The 21,915-nt window shown below is 32.6% G+C and overlaps 4 protein-coding genes across 4 annotated transcripts; 3 read left to right on the plus strand and 1 right to left on the minus strand.

Moving 5' to 3' along the window:
* Positions 1–7,849: 7,849 nt before the first annotated feature.
* Positions 7,850–7,999, plus strand: HELRODRAFT_153802 (hypothetical protein; the record flags this gene model as incomplete). Its single annotated transcript, XM_009025137.1, has 1 exon — positions 7,850–7,999. A coding segment is annotated over one exon (150 nt), but the record flags the coding sequence as incomplete, so codon positions are not given.
* Positions 8,000–11,224: 3,225 nt separating this feature from the next.
* Positions 11,225–12,307, minus strand: HELRODRAFT_176891 (hypothetical protein; the record flags this gene model as incomplete). Its single annotated transcript, XM_009025138.1, has 4 exons — positions 11,225–11,457; positions 11,519–11,773; positions 11,928–12,191; positions 12,262–12,307. The coding sequence occupies 4 exons, from the start codon at positions 12,305–12,307 to the stop codon at positions 11,225–11,227; spliced, it is 798 nt and encodes a 265-aa protein (XP_009023386.1).
* A 1,578-nt stretch (positions 12,308–13,885) lies between these two features.
* HELRODRAFT_185826 (hypothetical protein) lies at positions 13,886–17,274 on the plus strand (the record flags this gene model as incomplete). The annotated part of the gene is made up of 9 exons (XM_009025139.1): positions 13,886–14,099; positions 14,193–14,316; positions 14,601–14,659; positions 14,774–14,843; positions 15,189–15,256; positions 15,595–15,708; positions 16,230–16,278; positions 16,671–16,742; positions 17,129–17,274. Coding segments are annotated over exons 1-9 (750 nt in total), but the record flags the coding sequence as incomplete, so codon positions are not given.
* Positions 17,275–19,644: 2,370 nt separating this feature from the next.
* HELRODRAFT_176893 (hypothetical protein) lies at positions 19,645–21,509 on the plus strand (the record flags this gene model as incomplete). Its single annotated transcript, XM_009025140.1, has 4 exons — positions 19,645–19,801; positions 20,101–20,324; positions 21,223–21,348; positions 21,429–21,509. The coding sequence occupies 4 exons, from the start codon at positions 19,645–19,647 to the stop codon at positions 21,507–21,509; spliced, it is 588 nt and encodes a 195-aa protein (XP_009023388.1).
* Between the last annotated feature and the right edge of the window lie 406 nt (positions 21,510–21,915).

Consider the following 21,915-nt stretch of genomic DNA (forward strand, 5'->3'; position numbering starts at 1 on the left):
GGTTGTAGGTGTCCTCGATAAGGACGAAGATACTGATGATGATCTTGGCTTCTGTTGCGTCTGCTGCTGCTTCCGCTGCTGCTGGTGATGATGATGACGATGATGAGGATAGTAACTATTGTTTTTGCAGGTTGGATTTCCAATCTCTTGATTCGTGTAAAGTTCTCTATCAAGTTCTTCATTGGTTGAGTGTGAGACAGGTATTTTTTCATTGTAGAAACTTTTACGACTGTCATCAGATTTGAATGATTCATCGTTTTGTTCCTCCATACTGTCGAATTTGTTGCTTGTAAAGGCGACCTCATCTTCATCATCGTCGTAAAAATGGGTTTCTGTGCAATTTGTCCTATTTTGTCCAGTTGGGCTGTTTGGGGAACTGAGTTCATTGTTGCTCTTTCCACAGTTACTAATGTTGTATGATCGTATAATATCTTGGCTGTGTTGAAATCTGTCATTGATGTGACCACTATTAGCAGTGTAACTGTTGATGCTTTTGAGGTTGTTGATGTCATCAGGGTTGACTGCTTTGTTGTTGTTGTTAATGCCATTTATGTTGGTCTTATTGTTGGTGTTTATATTATTGCTAAACCTGGATTTGTAGTAAGTAATGTCGTTGTTGTCGTTGTTGATGTTGTTGTTGTTGTGCTCGTTTAAATCAGAGGAGTTTATTATCTTTTGATTGGATCGTTTTGTTGTCAGCATAGATGAACGATTATAATTGCTTGATGTATTGCTGGCAGCCCTTTCAAAAAATAATCGGCTGTTGTTTATGGCGCTAGCTGCGGTTGTCGGTGTCGTTGTTGTGATTGTTTTGCTGCTGTTGCTAATCGTTGTGTGGCTGGTTGTGTTCTTGTATGAATTGCTACCGCCGGCGTTTGTTGAGCTGCCGCTAACGTCAAGGTGGTTGCGATTGCTGCTGCCTCTGTCGGTTTTACATCTGTAATTGTGTGTATCATGGAATTGGTTAGAGTTTAGATGTTGCTCGTTCTCTGATGGTGTTTGTTGCCTGAAAAATGCAAGTTTTTCTTGAAATTTTGATAACTGAGATTCCTGTGTGGAGTTGTTGTTGCTGTTGACGGCAGGATTGCAACGGTTGAAGCTTTTGTCGATGAGATTGCTACTACTGCTATTGTTTATGAAACCCTCATCAATGTAGTTGTTGGTGTTATTTATGTAATTGTTGTTGTTGTTGTTGATGTTGTTGTTGTTGATTTTGTTGTTGTTGATTTTGTTGTTGTTGATGTTGTTGTTGTTGTTGTTATCGTTATTAGATGGTGTTTTTGGTAAACATTTTTTGTAAGAATTATTTTTTGGGCTTTGCTCAAAAATCTGGCGTTCGGGAAATGAATTATGATCTGGCAGTAGTTGCTGGTGGTGTTGGTGAGTTTCAAGCTCGGGTGATTTTGGTTGAAGATATGGCTGGTGAAGGGAGTGTGAACCGTATTCAAAGTTTTCGTGGTATCGTTCGGATAATCGATCGAGTTTACCTTTCAGTCGAATATCATCGAGTCGGTTAGTATTCGTGTTGTTGTCGGTCAGCTGGTGGGCCTCACACGTGTTGCTGAGTTGAGTGTGGTTGCGGTTTGTCGCAGCGTCTCTTCTGGCGTACTCTGTGACTGCGGTTGCATTGTTGTTAATTTGATTCAACAAATATTTATTTAGGTAAAATTCAGGCGAATGTCTCGAAAAAAAAATCGGTTTATTTGCTTGGATAAAATATTTGTTATTCCTGAATGATACTTTATAAATCATTTTGTAATTATTTTATTAATGATATTTTATTCAAAAAACATTATTAATGTAAAAACATTATCATCATCGTCATCATCGTCAACATCATCACCATCATCATCTTTCCAATCTACACTTCCGTTATCATGCCAGCATCCTCACCGGAAATTTCCTCGCATTCATCCTCCGATATAGTAAACGTGTTTCTATTGCGCGATTTTGTGGCGGAGGAGGCCGCCTCGCTACTGCTGCTACTTCTTCTCATTATATCTTCAAAGTTTTCATCCAAAGTTGTGGCATCTACTGGACTACTAGTTGAGTTGGTTAATGTGTGGTTAGTCGTTGGACTTGCTGCTGTGCGGCCCAAACCTGAGCTTTTACTCGCAAAGTTTGAGAGAAAAATTGTTTCTGAGGGTTTGTTTTTGACGTTTGCCGCTGGGTTCGGCAGATTCGAGTACCTAATTTGTGGTTGGAAATATGGTAGAACGTGTTTGAGGATAATTTGTCGGTGAGTGTATTTAAGTGTTGCTCTTCTTAGCAAAGATAGAATAAAACTGTTTTTGATGATTTAGTAGCAAAAATTAAAATGTTGAAAAATGAAACGGGCATATCATGATTGAAAAATCGTCAGTATTGTCCGAAAATGTTTGATTATGATTATGCATATGATTTTAGATTGATTTATTTGTGGCAGATATCACGTGATACATACCATATATAAATATATTACAATAAATGTTTACATAAATAATTCCTCAACACATACAATCCTTAGGATATTCAAATATCAGACATTAAAACTCATGAATAAAAAAAAAATTTAAATTTAATAATAGCAAAATCGCGTAAAATGATCAAATAAAATTACTAATACACCTGGTGGCTTAGTATTAGCAGCCAAACTTAACAAAATTATCGAAAGATGAAGATGGAATGAAGATAACCTTTCATTTGTTTGCTCATTGCGAGATGACTCTGCATGGAAATCATCTTTTTTGCTGGTGAGTAGGGCGCGCCATCTCTTCATCTTCTCCGCAAGGGCATCGTGATCGGAGATGGATGGGGCGGTGAGCTGTCGGTTGGGGGGTAGGGAAGGTGGTGAGTAGGTACTTTCACCCATGCTCATTTCTGGAGGAAATTTTTTTGGAAATTTGGTTGCATTAAATTTTGAAATTATAACAATTTTTCAAAAATCTAAACATTTCTTAGTTTTTTTTTTATCAAATCATGAAAAATTAACTGAATTACTTTTATAGAAAACATTTTTTACTGATTCGATTTGGCAAACAAAAAATTTTAAAGGCATAGGACGTCACATCAACATTTTAACTTGAAATTCTGGTTCGTTCCAGTTTTTTTTTATTGGTTAAATAAAATAATAAACATTGTTCGCACGGCATGTTCAAACTTATTTTTATCCATAACATCAACAGCATTTAATTGTCAAACTAATTTAAAAATACGAAAAGGCAAAACTAAAGTATTCTAAATACGTTAAAACACCAGCACGGTGTTCTAACTTCATTAAACTTGTTAACATTAGATACCGTTCATCATATTAAAACGTTAATTTTCTTTATCAAATGATCAAAGACCCAATTAATTGCACCTTATCAGGCCACTTCAATAGCTTGGTGATCGAATTGAAATCATAAATTATATGCTATTCACATATACATTTTCTCACACACTCCTAGCAATCACACACGAATGTATGAAAGAATGAACGAACGAGTGAACGAACGAACGAACAAACGAGTGAATGAATGAATGAACAAATAAATGAATGAACGAAAGAAAGAATGGGTAGGTAAGATATGTTTGTCTATACTGAAATTTTTGTGAGTACACTGTAATAATAATAATAATAATAATAATACGGATATGAATAGAATAATTAATAATAATAATATAAATAATGACAATTATAAATAAAATAATTTCGAGCAATTCGAATATTCTTAATATAAGCAGGAGTAATATTTACCAAAGTAATCCATTTAAATATTCTTAAACGTACATTACTTCATAGTTAAGCATTGGCAAACCTTACCTGCATGCTATTTCAATTTAATTTATATATAATTTAATAATATATATATATTTATTTATTTATATATATATTTATATATATGTATATATATATATATATATATATATATATATATATAATCTTGAAATATTTATCTAAAGTACATTTAAATACATCGAAACATCTGCACAGTGTCCTAACTTCATTTATCAGAGTGTTACCTACACATCATGATACATACATATATATATATATATATATGTATATATATATATATATATAATACCAAGATACTATCCTAGAATATGTATATAAATATGATATCATGACATAGTTTATATGTATTAATTTTTCAGTATGGGCTTTTCAGAGTCATATATATATATATATATGACTCATGTTTCTTGAAGGTTGTATAATCACGTACACAAAAGGACACATACATGTACATATATACACAAACATACACACATACAAACAGTTAAATAGTCAGTCAAATTGTCTTCAATTTGGTCTACGTACGTGATTCAATTTACCTGATAGAAAGAATGGAACTGTGTTACGATATGGTAATTAAGTAATATTGTTTTCATGTCAACTATGTATTCTGAGTTTGAATGGCTCTTTTCTACATCGTTGTGCGGTGAATGTTTTGTGGTAAAAAATAACAATCGTTGTCATAACTATTATTTATTTATTTGAACAAAGCACGGGCTATTGGATGTGTGTGTTGATAAGTAGGAATGGTTTGAGATTTTTAATCTATTAGTATGATTGAATAAGAATTTTTCATGGATGGATGGGAGTGGATTAATGAGAGAATTAGTTATGCAACATTTATAATACTCATTATCATGAGGTTAATGTAATAATTATCATATGGTAAAAATATGAGCATAAATATAGGTAAAAATATGTACTTATTTTATTTTTTATCAGTAATGACTGGGAATATGTATGACTGACTTGGATTTGGTTATATATTTGGATTTGGGCAAATGTTAATATTATTATTTTTATTGATTATTCATTCATTCATTCATTCATTCATTCATTCATTCATCCATCCATCTATCCATCCATCCATCCATTTATTCATTCATTCACCCATCCATTCATTCATTTATCCATTCATCCACACAATGAAACTGCAAGAGAGTGGCTATCGACACAATTAAATCTAATCTGGATGCATTTTATTTTCGGTGTTTTGTGTAAAAGTATTTTTTTACTCAGGTCAACCTGAAATTCTAAACACAATCAGAAATAATAATTAAATTCATTATGACTTATTTTTATTATTATGACTTATTTTTATTATTATGACTTATTATTAGTATTATTATTAAAAACAATTTTTTGTCTGAACATCGTAGCTTAGCCTCTAACGATAACGATAATCACTCTCCTCAAGTTAATCGGTTACGAAATATCTATCTGGCTTCCTACCAAAAACTTTGACTTTAACTACCAAAAAAACTAAAAATATTTTTCACTCCAAAGCAATGAACTCATTCATTTAACAAATTCATTCATTTAACAAACATATTATATTCCACCAACCTGTAAATTATAAAATCTCCATCAGACTTTATTAGAGATAAGTTTATTCGCAATTATAAAAGTATCCCAAAATCAAAATCCTATCAACTCAATAGCATCAGCAATGGTTAATGTCACGTATGACATCATCATGTATATATGACATTAACGCTGATGCGACAGCCTGTAACGTTGATGTGATGTCGATGTCAAATTCACCTTAGTTAAAAGATATTACAACAAAAGTTTAACAGCAAAAATTTAGTTAGTAGGACTGGTAAGGGATAAACCTCTCTGATGTCATTTTGCTGCTGGCATTAATGCTCGTATAGGCAGATCATAGAATTATTAATTATCTCAGAAGCCTAGATTGTTTTTCAAAAAAATAATTAAGGTTTTTTAAAAAATTTTTTTATAAGTCACTCAAATTACTATGGCTGTTATTTTATTATTATTATAACTGATGATATTATTATTTTTTGCCTTTTTAAAGATTGCTACTAATATTATTACCAATGTTTTGATGTACAAATTAATAATCATCGCTGTTTCAATCCTTGACAGACAGACGCTAAAGCTTAAAAATATAGAAACATTTTGAACTGAACATATATTAAACACATAACTATCAAAATTCTTCAGCAGAGGCGCTATACAAATCATCAATTACATTATATTATACTACATTATATCGCACTACATTACATAGTAACATATATCGCATTACATTATATTACATTACATTACATTACTAAAACCAACAACTGCTCAGTGTTCACTACACACACTCACATTGTCATTTTTGATTTCCTGAATAAACTTACTGACGATCACATATACATCAAACGCAACGTATTATAACATGCAACACTATAAATGATTTTATTGACGCGTGTTGTGTGTGTGTGTGTGTGTGTGTGGTGTGTGTGTGCGCGCGTATTTGTAAATTGTTGATACTTGCTGCTAAAATTTACTAAAAACAGAGTTAATGAAAATTGCTTACCTTTAAAAAATTCACCAAAATTTAATTGATCCAAAATTTATTTACCACCTAACTAGAATTGTGAAACTTATTCAAATATATCAAACAAAAATTCAGATATCGTCAAAGTTTAGTGAACAGTTATAGGATGAGTCATGATATATATCAAATTTTCAAACAATTTAACGAAATGATAGCTGTTGTGATCTGGTTTACTTCACTTGCACATGTATAATAACATACCATAAACTGATAGATAATATTAACTATTAGTTGTTGAATGCTACACCGTAGCATTTGATGTTTCATATTAGTAGGTGTTTCATATGTGTAGTTAACAACAACAGCCCAACAATGTAACAATGAATAGTCTATTTGTTATGTGCACTGGCTGGCTTGGTTTTGTGTGCTGGTAATCAAAAGTGCATTGGTTGGGTTGGTGGGATTGAAGCAAGTGATTGATAAGTTGGCCGATCGATTTGTTGTTTATTGAATTTTAGCCCATGCTCTACCACCAACATACTTAACTTTTCCAAGCCAATCTAACAACTACTAATATTTTCATTTGTTGTATCGCTACAATTGGTTTCAAATTAAATTACGATTCATAATCAAAATTTTCAATTTACAACTACTTCTCAATTAGTTTATTATTATTCGTAGTTATTGTTGTCGTCAAAATATACATAAGTTTATCAATTACAAAGTGAATACATCGAAATAAAACCAACTCAAGAGAAATACAGCACATGTAATGCGTTTATTTAAAGTTTAATGAATTGTATGCTAATTAATTTTCTTACATTTTTATCTTGATATTATGAGTTAACTTTATACTAATGTTACAATAAACGTACTAGAAATATGTCAAAGAGATGCACAAAGGATATGCTAATGAGATGTTAATGCTTTGGCTAGTAAAGATATGTTAATGAGGTAATGATTAACTTAACTCAACAAAGAGGTGTCAATCAATTAAGGCGCGAGCTCGAGCAGAATTCAAGCAACCAGATGCAAATTAGGATAAGGATGTCTCATTTGGAGATCAAAGAAAAGTGATTTTTTAAAGCTGTACGTGTTAGGTTTTCGTGATTTGGAGTATATATGTGTAGGTTTTGAAGGAAAGTTCAATCGGACTGCAAAAATAATTCTTAGATAGTTTCATAGTTCGTAGCTTTATATAATATGGTCTTCAGTCAACTATAGAAATTTTGAAATTACTTTAGTTTGTTTTAGTGTGTTATAAATATATTTCGAAAACATTGAAACTCATTTCAAAGATATATCGAAAGATAACCATTCCCGACATTTTAACATTAGCAGGAAGATGTTCTTTTTCTGATTTATAAATTTATTTTCAAAACTACAAAACTTACTTAGCAACAAACAAGTTAGTGCCTTTAAAAATTAAGCAATTTAGTTTAGAAACTATGCTTCGCAGCGGCTTCCAGAAAAAAGAGATTGAAATCGTTAAGAATGGATCGCAACAACAGCAGCAAAAACAACGAAACCAGCAACGACACCAGCCACAAAACCAATTGCAGCTCCAGCAACCACACCACATCTGTCCAGAGTGCGAACGATCATTCAACAGTGAAAGTGCTCTGAAGCAGCACTCGCACATGCACACCTCACAGAAACCTTTCATCTGCCCGACGTGTTCCAGAGCCTACACGCAGCAAACAAGCCTCAGCAGACATATCCGGTTCAATCCAAAATGTTCCAAAAACAAAAAGAAAAACTTCTATCCAACAAACAATTTCGTCACTAAAACAAATTCGACTCCAAAGAGGGATGATAATACAGAACCCGTTAAGGATGAAAGCGTCACCAAATTTCAAGATGATAGTCAGAAAACATTGTCTGACGATGAACAAAATGAAATAAGCCATCCCAACAATAACAACATTGATGATGCAAATCCTGAACGTTTATTCATTTTTACCAATGGGACCATATCTCCAATCGATAGTTCTTCCAAGTTATTCAATGAAATTTTAAATTCTGAAGTAAGCGACGCAACCGAGTGTAGCAGCCATTCAAATTCAACCAGTTCACTTTTAACAAGTGAACCACAACATTCACTCAACAATTCACTTAATCATTCACCAGATAATTCATCTGATAGTTCATTCAATCGTTCATGCAATAATCTACCCAATCATTTTTTACATCAATCATCATCCAACAATTCATCTAGCCATTCATTCAATAATTCATTTAATAATTCATTCGGTTATTTCTCGTATCCTTCTATGAATGCATCCAACTCATCTTTCTACCAATTGTATAATTACGACTACAAGCCAAGAGATTCAACCAATCTTTATCATTATCCCTCGCTATATACATCATCACCAACATCATCATCGTTGCCAATCCAATTATCATCGGTGAAATCATCATCACTGCCACTCCAATCATCATTTTCATCATCCCCACGAGCCTCTGAAATTTTCGATAGAGAGTTTCACTCAAATCCACTTGTTAAATGTGACTCAGATGATAGCAACACCAAAAGAAACACAGACGATGACACTAACAATAACATCAACATCAACATAGATAATTACAACAACAACAATAACAACAACAACATCAGCAACAACATCAGCAACAACAACGTCAATACTAATAACAACAGCAGCAGTAACAGCAAACGTAAACATTGTTTTTCAGATGTTGAAAGTTTAGCGAACGTAAAACGAATTAAATTTACTATAAATGATCTATTACGGAACTGAAATACAAAAACTAGGCCATTATTCAAACTTAACCAAATATTAAAGTAGCAAAACTAAAAATGTTGAATAGATCAAGAAATGGCAAAGCTAGGATTAGCCTCACTGGCGCTTACTTGTTTTGTTGATGTTTGGACAATTGTATAAAAGTCATCATTACACTTTGCAAATGGCAAAGCTAGGATTAGCCTCACTGGCGCTTACTTGTTTTGTTGATGTTTGGACAATTGTATAAAAGTCATCATTACACTTTGCAAATGGCAAAACTAGGATTAGCCTCACTGGCGCTTACTTGTTTTGTTGATGTTTGGACAATTGTATAAAAGTCATCATTACACTTTGCGTTCAACATTATTTCTCCATCATTATAATTGGAATTAAAACGAGATTCAAATATTTTGTTTAATGTAATAACTGCCAATCAATACAGCTGCCAGAAATAACTATTATTTCGTTAAATGAATAATCGCCTTATGTTGGTTGATCTTAAAGAATGCCATCTTCTCAGGCTGGCGTAATGGGTTTACCATCTTATTGTTATTAATGTTAAAATTAATGATAACTTATTATTATTATAACTAAAATTTTATATAATTATTTAATTATATTTAAAGTTATCGAGCTTCTGATATGGCAAATTATTGTAAAAAATTAAGAGTCAGTTATATGTTATGTAGACAGACATGTGACCGGCTTGTCTTGTATGCTATATATTTCAATATTTCCTAAGAAAACGTAGAATATTTTAAACTAATTGGAAAGTGACGCTTGCAACATGTGCTTAAGTTTCTGTACTGATAGCTTCATGACGTGTGGCTAGTTGACTTGGTATCCCGAAGTTGAAGATATTTTTATCTGAAACATATGCATACCAAATGACGGTCGATAGTATCACGTAAGATATTTTCGTTTAAAACTTGAATGACATTTTTATTGGAGCAAACATAGCCGAGAATTGTCATTTCATGAATAATAAAGGTGATGATTTTCAACGAGAGTCTAAAGAGTGCACCAAAAATGGCGAATTAAAATTTTGTTTGTACACTTTAAAGACGTCTGCTCTAATCAAAATTCTTTTCCATTTATCATAAAAAAACAATTTCCAACCTACAGAACAGCTTATTTCTTATATTATTTTCTAATTGGTTGAAATGTTGAAATTTGTCCGAGCTTGATGCAGTGGCATTTCTGCAACTAAAAGATATTAACAACTGTTTAAAATGTTAATTAAAAAATCTAAAATTATTTTCATAAGTTGTTAAACCGATGAGAAAGATGTTGTCACGAGTTTGGTTGGTGTTTATTACAAATAAATTAAAACATCGCGTTTCTTACATGTGAAATAAAAGTTATTGCAAAACAAGCAGCGAATGAACGTACCTTTCTTTGTGTTATTCAGTAAAACATTCTAAAACAATACAGCTACAATTTCTAACAAATAAAACAACTATAAAAATAAAAATGACGGTTTCTTGAATAGAGAGTGTAGGTTTTTGTCATTTTCTATACAACACTCAAGTGCTAAAACGTTTTTATCATAAAACAAAACTTAATTTTATAATAATTTTTTACTTGTGAGTGGCGCCAAACTCACAACACGAAATACTTTTGTAAACAATTTGTTTTTGAAAAAAAAGATTGAAATTTTTTTTGGCATGCAATGCACTCTTTGCGAGTTTTTCCAAAGTGTTTGAGTGTCGGAGTAGGATAAAAATATTCGACTCCAAGTCCGGCCTCTCAAAAAATTCCGACTCTGGCAAAAATCTCCGACTCGGTCTTTTTCGCATTGCGCCTTTTCTTTCTAAAGTCTTTTTATTTCTAAGTTCTTCTTTCTCAAGCCAATGTATGTACTGATTACATTTTTTAAACAAATTTGCAATTTCGTTTCAAGTAAGTAAAATTTGAATGCATAGCAACCAATTAAAATTGAGAAAAAAATATTTCAACCATGAAAAACAAACAGCATTATCCCATTAAACATTCACATTTAAAAACTATTATGATCATTCAACGTTTCGAAAAAGCTTAAAAGACCAAACGACGCAAACATATTGAAGTGTAACTAAAGAGGCAAATGACTAACAGAATGATGAAACATTGAAAGAAAAGTGTGAAAAACCTACATTGTTTGACAGGATCAATAGTTTTACCTATAGTTTTGAAGCAATTAGCTGAAAAAAGCTTATTTTTCAATCTTCAAGCATATTGAACTTCGTAAAAGTCCCATTCCAAACTAATATTCAAGCTACTCAACGCGTAACCATTCACGTGCTTGTTCAATTCACAGGTTGATTTATTCTGGCGAAAGTTAACTGAGTAACATTCTCCTGGAAGGCATTTTATCATGCACCTCATTCTATCGTTAACTGTGATCACTTTGAAGCTGTTTCCGATCAAACGATTGTTGTAATAGCGCTTCCAAATTTTAGCTAAAAATTTTTCAAAAAAATTTACGTACAAATTTTATTTAAACGGAAAAATAGTTGTAACCATTTAAGTTGGTTACAGCGTAAACTTCCAACTCGCAGATGGTGAAGAGGCCAGGGCCGGTAGCTGGTTGTTGAAAGATGACGTAGCGATAGGCTGGAACGAGGTTTGCATTACATTTCAACGTGTGTCTGGCACTGACCACCGTTTTGTATTTGTACTGACCACACATTGCGTAGCTGCCTCTGAGGATGTTCGATGCAGGAGCCAGGTAATTTATCGAAGTTAACCCGACTATAAAGTAATCCAGCCTGTCGGCTAAAATTAACATGTACGAGAATGTTTATTTTTCTCTCAATTTTTCAAATTAACGTTGTTTGATTTTTGTCAAAATTCATATTTTATAAACCAAAAAACCTTTATGAATCTAGTTAAAAGTTGGAAATAAAAAGATAGATATAAAAAAAGATACCATTGCCATTTCTTGCAAATACGTAAACATAATCGACGTAGAAGGAACCTTGGAGATCCACAACTACCCAATTTGGACCGCCACCCGGATCACCACCGTGGTAACAGTGTCCCATAGAAAGAGTTGGGTTGGCGTTACCATCTACCAGTAAGTTTGGGCCAGGGACTAAACCAGGCACCTTCTTATAAACAGAACTACTCGCTGTCGACTTGTTGAGCGCCAGATTTTGAGCCGACAAAATGGCAACAGGTGAAAGAAAGATTTCTGTAATTGGTTAATATTAAAATTGATACATTATTTTTGTTCAAATAACGAATATGTTAATTTTACTAACCGATATAAGTTAGCGATTTTATCAACAGGTAAGCTTTTTTCAACATTCTGCCAATAAAATAATATTCAAATTCAAAACTAAAAGGCAAAGAAATTTTGTGATTTGCGCAATTTATCAACAATTCATATACACATGTGTGTGCGTGCGTGTGTACGTGCGTGTGTGTATATATATATATACATATGTGCGTGCGTGTGTGCGTGCGTGTGTATGACATTGCGTGACAGAGAAATATAAAAATTTACGTGACAATATCTTGTTAAATAGTCTATTCTGTCTCCGTTAGATAGATACATAAAAACTATAATGCAATTTAAAGAAAACATTCAAAGAATAGGGACTTAGGACTCAGTTAGGACTCAGTTGATTGATTGACAGAATACGACCACACAATAGTGTAATGGTTAAGACGCCTGACACTGATGCCGCAGTGACCGCTTTCAAATGCAAAGGAGTCCTCACCTATCACATGCAAAGTGTGTGCAGCGGTGATTTATGTATATCTCTTTGTTGGTGATAACTGTAAGAGATACTAGGATACTAAGATATTAGGAATAATTTGTGTGAACATGTCTTACAATTTACTGCTATGGATATATATATATATCTATATATAATTCTCTCTATCTCTCTCTCTCTTTCTCTCTCTCTCTCTCTCTCTCTATATATATATATATAAGACATAATATATATATATATATATATATATATATATATATATATATATATATATATATATATATATATATATATATATGTATATTATATATATATATATTCATGGTTATAGCATATAATTGAATGCACTTAGGAATTGAAATAAGCTACTGGATGAGTTATAATGGTGAGATTATCATGTGACAATATCATTCATTATATAGTATTGGTGTGTATGTTTTATTTTTTCAAACCAGACCAGCTTATAGTCATAAACCTGGAAAAGGTATCCGCAAAAAAAATAGTGAGCGATATTAAGACAGCTTATTTTTAAACTGTCTTTGTTAATGGATCAGTAATAAATTGATACATTCTATTGTTTACATAAACATATGTTCTAGAGTCAGGTGATTGAGTTGTTGTTGCCTTGTTGTTCTTGTTGTTTTCAAAATAAGTAATCTTCAATTGTTTATTAGTTAATTAATTAATTTATTTATTTATTTATTTATTTTTATTTTATTTAATTAAAAACATTTGATTAGATGAAATATTTTTATTACAATACGTGAATAAATAAATGGTAAATTGCTACCGGATTTGAATGTTGACTTTGAAATATTTTTCATTATTTGGATTTTTTCATCGTTATTTTGATCTATTTTATTATTTATTTGTATTTTCTTGTAGCTTTCATCAGTCAAATCAATTCATCGATCATCATACAGACATCATATCACATCATCTTCTTATCTTATTGCTTCCTTATTAAAAATCAACACTTAGTTTTAGTTTAGAGTACTAACTAAGAAGTACTTGTCACTTGTTATAATATAATACTTTCTGAAATACATTATTGATAGATTAAAACAATTAGATAATACTTATATTATTCTTTTATAATATAATATTAAATTATAATGTATATATTAATCTTCCTGTCTTCCACTGACTATAGGTATAGATTATCATTATAGATAGACATAGGAGCATAGAATAGAAGAATGAATCAGATTGACATTGACTGATGTGATAGAAGATAGATTAACTGTAAATTAATAAAATAGCAACCTCTCCAACTTTTCCATCCTTCCTCCATCTTTTCCATTCTTTCTGCCTCACGTGTAATTGAACATGGAACATCGGAATGTGATTATTATAGCATTGACTATCCTATGCACTTGGTTAGGTGTTTATTTCATGAATAACTATTAACAAAAATCACGGTTTTTAATTTGAAGTTTACTTTTAATGAAACTATCCCTAACATCAAACAGGGCGGGCCCCGGGACCTGTCAATCATTTACGTCAGGATTATCTGTTGCTGCTGTAGAAGAATGGGACCATTTTATCTTCTCCATGCACTGGCCTCAATCAATTTGTGTAGAAAGAAATGAAACTGTATGTTGTGGAAGATTGTTTTATATTATAAGCGTGTGTGTGTGTATGTATGTGTGTGTAGATATGTGTGGATGTTTGTATACATACATATATATATATCACACACATCCAACGCGTGTGTGTTTGTGCGTGCGTGCGTGTGTGTGTGCGTGTGTTGTTGATACCTCTGATAGTAAATTAAAAGAAAATTAGCACATTATTCATTTAATTATTAATTATTTATTTATTTTAGCCTCTTTATTAAATAGTCATCAAAAAACAATTTTTTATTATGTATACTACAGGGAATCTTCAACTGCTCCATACCACGTGAAACAACTAGCTGGATTATTCACGGTCTTTGGTAATAAAATTTTAAGATCTTTGTTTTTGTTTTGTAATTAAATTGTGATAAATTTATGTGGCGCCTAATTTTTTGTGTGGGGCTTAATTTTCCGGTAACATGATCTCCATTTAGGCCGACGAACAACACATCTGAGAAGCCAGTCTGCTGTAAGGGAGCAGCATTCAACCGCAGTCTTCTGGATGTTGGTTGATTGGTTGTTGTTTTTGTTTTGTTTGGAGGTTGTTGATGTGGTGCCGTTGGTACTGTGTTGTGACGTTGAAGTGTTGGGCCGTGTTGTCGTCTTTGCTGTAGTGTTGGATTGTGTTGTTGCTGTTGCTGATGCGTTTTGTGGTTTATGTTGCTATTGTTGTTGAGGATGTTTTTATTGATGCTGTTGCTTTTATGTTGTTGTTGGTTGGTTGGTAGGTTGGGCTGTTGTTGTTTTGCTGTGCTTACAACCAACCAAACAAACAAACAAACATTCAAAATAAAACATACGAACACGCAAACTATACGAACACACACAAACAAAAAAACAAATTTTCAGCCAATAAAAGATCAGCTGGATGTTCATTGGCCGAATCTCTTCATTGGCCAGACCGCTGGCGAATTCTGGTTGGTCAATAATGATGACGATGCTGATGATGATGGAGATGAAAAATACGGCTCTAATATTTCATCTATTCACCCACCCACTCATTCATTCATTCATTCACCCACTCATTCATTCATTCATTCACCCACTCATTCATTCATTTATTCATTCATTCATTTATTCATTCACTCATTCGTTCATTCATTCATTCATTCACTGACTCATTTATTCATTCACTCATTCGTTCATTCATTCATTCATTCATTCATTCACTCACTCATTTATTCATTCACTCATTCGTTCATTCCTTCACTCACTCACTCACTCATTTATTCATCCCATTCACTCACTCGTCCAGGAAACACGAATGGAAAAAGCACGGCACCTGTGCAGCTTCTATGGAGAGCCTCAACACGCAGCTGAAGTACTTCAACGTCACTCTATCCATTCTGGAGAAGTTCAACATCGCCTCGTTCGTCACAAACATTTATTCTCATTTCAAAAAAATTGACCATTCGCGGTTTTTTTGTTTGTGCTTTTATGTTATTATTTGATGCTGATGACGATGGCAGTGATATGATGATGATGATGTTGTAGTGATGATAATGATGATGTTTTAGTGATGATGATGATGATGTTGTAGTGATGATGATGTTGTAGTGATGATGATGTTGTAGTGATAATGATGTTGTAGTGATGATGATGATGATGATGATGATGTTGTAGTTATGATGATGATGATGTCGTAGTGATGATGATGATGTTGAGATGGGAGTTTAAATCGTTTAAGAAGCGTTATACTAGTACAATAACCAAAAAATACGATGACTAAATGGTGGTTGTCTGGTATGTATGGGATGATGACGACGACGATGATGATGATGGTAGTGAAAATGATGATGATGATGATGATGATAGCCTGGATAATGATGATGATGATGGCATGGATGACAATGATGATGATGATGATACATTTTTGTAATGTTTTCACAGGGGTCTTGCCCAGTTTAATATAGTACCGTCTGATAATACGTTCTACACGGTTAATTATATTATTATTCAATTATAATTATAATATTATACAATTATATTATTATTTAATCATAATTATAGTAGTCAATTTTAATGTGAGACATCGAAATTTTTGTGAATGCAAGCAGTTTAACGGAGAGCTACATTCTAGAGAATAGACATAAACAATGACATTAACACAGCAGCAGTGACAACAATTACAACAAGTTACATCAATTACATGATCATTAGCAGTTACAACAATTACATCACCAACAGCAAATACATCAATTACATTATCAGCAACAATTACATCAACAACAACAATTACATCAACAACAACGATTACATCAACAACAACGATTACATCAACAACAACAAGTCACATCAATTACATCAACAACAACACAACTTCCTATACAGGTTAGTGACTTCCAGCGAGCTTTCAACTCTCTCTACAACGTCAGCCCCAAAATGCTCTGCTTTCCGTCCAGCGTTAGATCATGATGATGATTATCATGATGGTGATGATGACAATGATGATGGTGATAACGATGATGATAATGATGGTGATGATGACAATGATGATGGAAACAACGATGATGATAATTATGATAGAGATATCGATGATGAATATAGAGATGGTGATGATGAATATAGAGATGGTGATGATGTTGTTGTTGACGATGATGATGATGATGATGACGATGATGTTGACGATGATGATGATGATGACAATGACATAGAAGTACACATCTATATATATAGGTAATTATGAAAAAATTATTAACGCACGATATTACCTGGCAAGCATTTAAAATTTAAAAATACTTCAAGATAAATTTTTCTTTTTTTTTTTGCAACAACATTCAAAACCGCAGAGAAAATCCAAGAATGACCCCAAGAGATCGGCCTACCAATATATCAGCGAGATTGAATTCTGCATGGACAAACAGTTCAGTAACATTGAGTGCCCACGTAAAATACACCCTAACTCACGCCCTCGGCCCTTTTGTCTCCATCCTCTTCATCATCATCATCAGCATCCTCTTCTTCCTCATCGTCTTCATCTTCACAATCACCAAAATCTCGAACTAAAACAATATCGCAGTCGCCGTCAGGAATCATCTGAAGCAGTGGTAAGTAGTAAGAAGAAGCAGTCGGTTCTCGATGAGCTTCGCACTTTGAAGTTGAATTTTCCTTGGGTAGGTTCATTATTAACCGAATCGTCATCCTCATCTTCTTCATTTTCCTCATCATCGTCAAATAGGCTGTTGATTGCTAAAAAATTGTTGCTATCTGATGATCTTGGTGGAAATTTTCACAGCAGTAGATCCAACAGCCGGCGACAGCTGGTCACTAAGATGAGTCAGCCAACTAACAGCAACGACGAAGACGACATCAATAGCATCAACAACGTCAACGATTTCATCAACAACCTCAAAGAGGATTTGAAAAACGTTGATGCGAATTTTATGAAAAATATTTTCGATGAAATTCAAGTTAATAATAACAACGAAGCAGATGACCGCGAAGAAAAAGTCCAAGAAACAGTTGAGGATGTTGTTGGTGATGACGACGATGACGACGACGATGCTAATGATGAAACTGATGATGATCACCATTTTTATGACGATGGTGACGATGGAGATGAACTCCTCCTCAATGGTGGTATGTTAGGCGGGGTTAACCCTTGCCTTGACTCTAAAAAAATCCACTACCCTATCATCAGATACTAGCGAGTCGCATTCTTGTTTTAAATATGCTATATGTTAATCATATGTTGATTTTATGTTAATTTTATGTTAATTTTTATGCTAATCTCATGTTGACTTTATGTCAGTGTTCTAAGAATGTTCATTGCTCTTTTTTTTATCCAACAATAGCGCGTTGTCTGTTTAATATTAATATATTCTAATGTGAAAAGATTTTCATTTGTAGAGATTTTATATAAAATAGAATGTGTTCTTATACAATGTAGTAAAAGTTTTATACTATGACTCACTCACTCACCAATGACACTGTTAAATTTTTTAATGATTGATTCTGCCGTATGCGATTTTGAAATGAGTATATTTGTTTTATTGAATTGTTCCTATTGTAAGGGCACAACTTTTATCGTCTGCCTAAATTATGAATAATTTTTTATACTCAGCCTACTCATACAACGTGCAATTTATTCTAAACCTATGTTGAATAATCTAATTAGCCAATTACTTTTTATTGAAATTATTATTTATTTATTAAAATAAATTTTTATTTATTTAAATATAACTGTCCAGTGTCCATTTATCAAAATTATTCTAAATTATTTTCTAGATGGAGAACCGAAACTGGTATTGTTAATTTAAGATACGGTTTAAACTCATTACTTTAACATTTGCATGCAGTTTATTTCATTCATTCATTCACTCTTTCATTCATTCACTCTTTCATTCATACACTCATCCATTTATTCATTCATTCATATAAATATATATAAAAACATGCCATGACACAGTTGTTTGGTATTCGCCTTCTACTTGACAATCACTTTACTTCTATTAACCTCTCATCTTCTAGCCATTATAAACTTTGCATTAGCCCAGATGTCATGTTACACAATTATTCTTTTAACATGAGGCAGTTAAGTACAGAAGTTGTTGATTCAGCCATGTTATAATTTACATATTTGAATTCTGAATCAACATCTGCTGCACGTCTGTCCGTTTGATATTTGATTTCACGAGTTTATTCAATCACTTCCTAGTTGCCAGTACATGTTCTATCAAAAAGTACACCCAAAATTTTGGTCTTAGTAATTATTACAACCGAGTTGAAAGTTCGATCAATATGATTAGTGAAAACATGTTTATTTATTGAAAACGGTCATGGCGACCTAACTTTATTGCGTCATCATGCATAAACATAAAATTGTGAAAAGAATATTATAAGTAATGAAATACATATTCATTTTTTCTACGTATGTTTTGAAATAGGCAATAATACGTTCAATATTATTCTACAGATGTATGTGGCTTGGTAGGCTTTGCTTGTCAAGTACTGATTGATTGATTGATTGATTGATTGATTGATTGATTGATTGATTGATTGATTGATTGATTGATTGATTGATTGATTGATTGATTGATTGATTGATTGATTGATTGATTGATTGATTGATTGATTGATTGATTGATTGATTGATTGATTGATTGATTGATTGATTGATTGATTGATTGATTGATTGATTGATTGATTGATTGATTGATTGATTGATTGGTTGATTGAGTAAAATTTTAAAATTTACTTGTTTGTCTTTGTCGTTTGCAATCGTATTTACTTTATATACAGACGTCCATTTATAAGCAGAAAAAACAATTTGAGACAGATGATTAACAACACACTTTTGTTGACGATGGGTATAGTAGCGATGAGCCAGCCCAAAATTTCCAACTCCATCGTCTGCCACTACTGCAAGGAAGAGGATGGATTCTGCACGAAACATTCGTCCAGTGCGCGAACTCCATCCTGCCCTGGTGACTACTGCATCAAATTGGTCGGGAAAGACAATAGTAAGAATTTATTTTCTTTCCACATTTCAAGTTTACTGAAATGTAGGTCTCTTTTAATTTTTTGTTCGTCAAACCTCTCAACTATATTTCAGATGGTAGTTATTAGCATCTGAGTCCGAACACTGCTACAGTAGGAGCAGAGGTCTTAGTCTATCTTACGTGCCTACCATTGTTTGACATGGTACAAATAGAAAATTTCAAATTAATATTCAAATTTTTACTAAAATTTTCAACTCTCAATGACCAAAACTCAACAAATCGGTTCTGCAGTTTTCACTAAATTTCTTCAACTTTCATAGACCAAAACTCAACAATTCGGTACTGCAGTTCAGATCCACCGTTTCTCGAAGGCTGCAAGAACCAAAAAATCAGACAATTCTTGCCGACGGAAGCGGAATGGCTGGAGACAATATGCGTCTGCCAGAAAAATTTTTGCAACGGCGCGATCGGACTAGCGAGAAATTTGATTTTGTTATTTGTTAATATGTTTAACTGCGTCCGTTTAAGCTTACTCAAGAAAAATGTTTTTCATGTATAACCATATCATGATAAAGTATCATTGTTTAGATATCTACGTTATAGTTATATATAGTAAAACACTTTCATATATCATAGTTTTATCATAATGTATATCATTTAATGGTGTATCGTCATTGTTTTTTATATAGTTATATATGTTTTATATTTATGTTGATATAGTATCATTACTTAAAAACGTCTAAGGATATCATTTTATTAATTACAATAGTTATCTGGTGATATGATATCACCATTTAATAATGTCGTAATTGTTAATTAGTGATACAGTATCATTAATTCACAGTTAATCATTAATATTGCAAATTTATCGTAGTTTAGAAAGAGATATAGTATCATAGATAACCAAGTGACGTGAGGGGAATTCCTGATTGTTAAGTGTGTTGAGTGACTGGAAATGAGTATTTCTGCGGAGATATCTTAAATAAATTAACAGCAAATTTAAATTTATTAAAATTTATTTTTTATTACTCAAAAAAAATCACAAGACATAAAGGTATATGCTGAAACTACAAATGTTGATTTGATTTTATAATAAAAGAAAATTTTCAGGCCAAAAATTTTTTTTTTATATTATATGCTCTTTCAGATTTTAAAAATTTTATTAAGCTCTGAACAAATTATTTCGGCATAAGTTTAGTAAATAATGAAAGGTTTCATTGTCCCTAAGCTACGTATGTAGTCTGTATCATGTATTAAAATTATGTTTTATATAAGGTATGTGTCATAAGTAGGAATGTAATGTTTTTATCGTTATATAGATGTTTAGATGTTTTTGCTCTTGAATTAGTGAAAGTACTGGCTTAGAAAACTAATAGACCTACTTTACAATTTTAATTAATTTGTTTAAAAAATAAAAAAAAAACCCGAACTAACCGTTGCAGAAATTGACGTTGCAGCTGCACGTTTCCATTGGTGCCTGTCTGCACTCGGAGTTTGTTTTCGGTCGATTAGAACAATTTCTTACCACGGTAAAAGAGGATTCTGTCAACAAAAAAGTTGTTGTGCAGGTAGTGTAATGGTTAAGGCGCCTGGCCTGTCTGTCGCAGTGACTGGATTCGATTGCAAAAGAAATCTCCTCTTATCACAGGTAATTGCGTGCTACGGTTGGATTCACGTTGTCTATGTCTGTTGCTGGCACCAATGTGAAATAGCTCGGAGAGGCTTGTAAAAAAAAACTTGCACCTCAAAATAATTTTAAAATATTGCCTGTAAGCTTTCGTCTTGATTAAGAAAATTGAATTAATCGTGAAAGTTTTGTGGTATAAGACTTAGAGGTTTCGGTTGCATCTTGAATACCGATACGAAACAACAAAATCGTAAAAAAATTAATAAATCAATTTTCTGCGCCTAAATGTGACAGAAAATAAATGATTTTAAAAGAGTAAAAGGAAAGAAAAATGAAACAGATATACATTCTCTACTTGAACTATCACACGCCAAAACATTTCAACTTAAAATATTCACCGCTGTTACGACTCGTCTGTATGTAGCAGAATTTTTTCCCGACACAGATGCCTCCGCAGTTATTTAGGGAGCATTTCGTAGAGGGGTCCAGGCAGGAGGGGTCCTTATTA

The sequence above is a fragment of the Helobdella robusta genome (genome assembly GCF_000326865.2).
Source record: "Helobdella robusta unplaced genomic scaffold HELROscaffold_40, whole genome shotgun sequence".
Lineage (NCBI taxonomy): Eukaryota > Metazoa > Annelida > Clitellata > Rhynchobdellida > Glossiphoniidae > Helobdella > Helobdella robusta.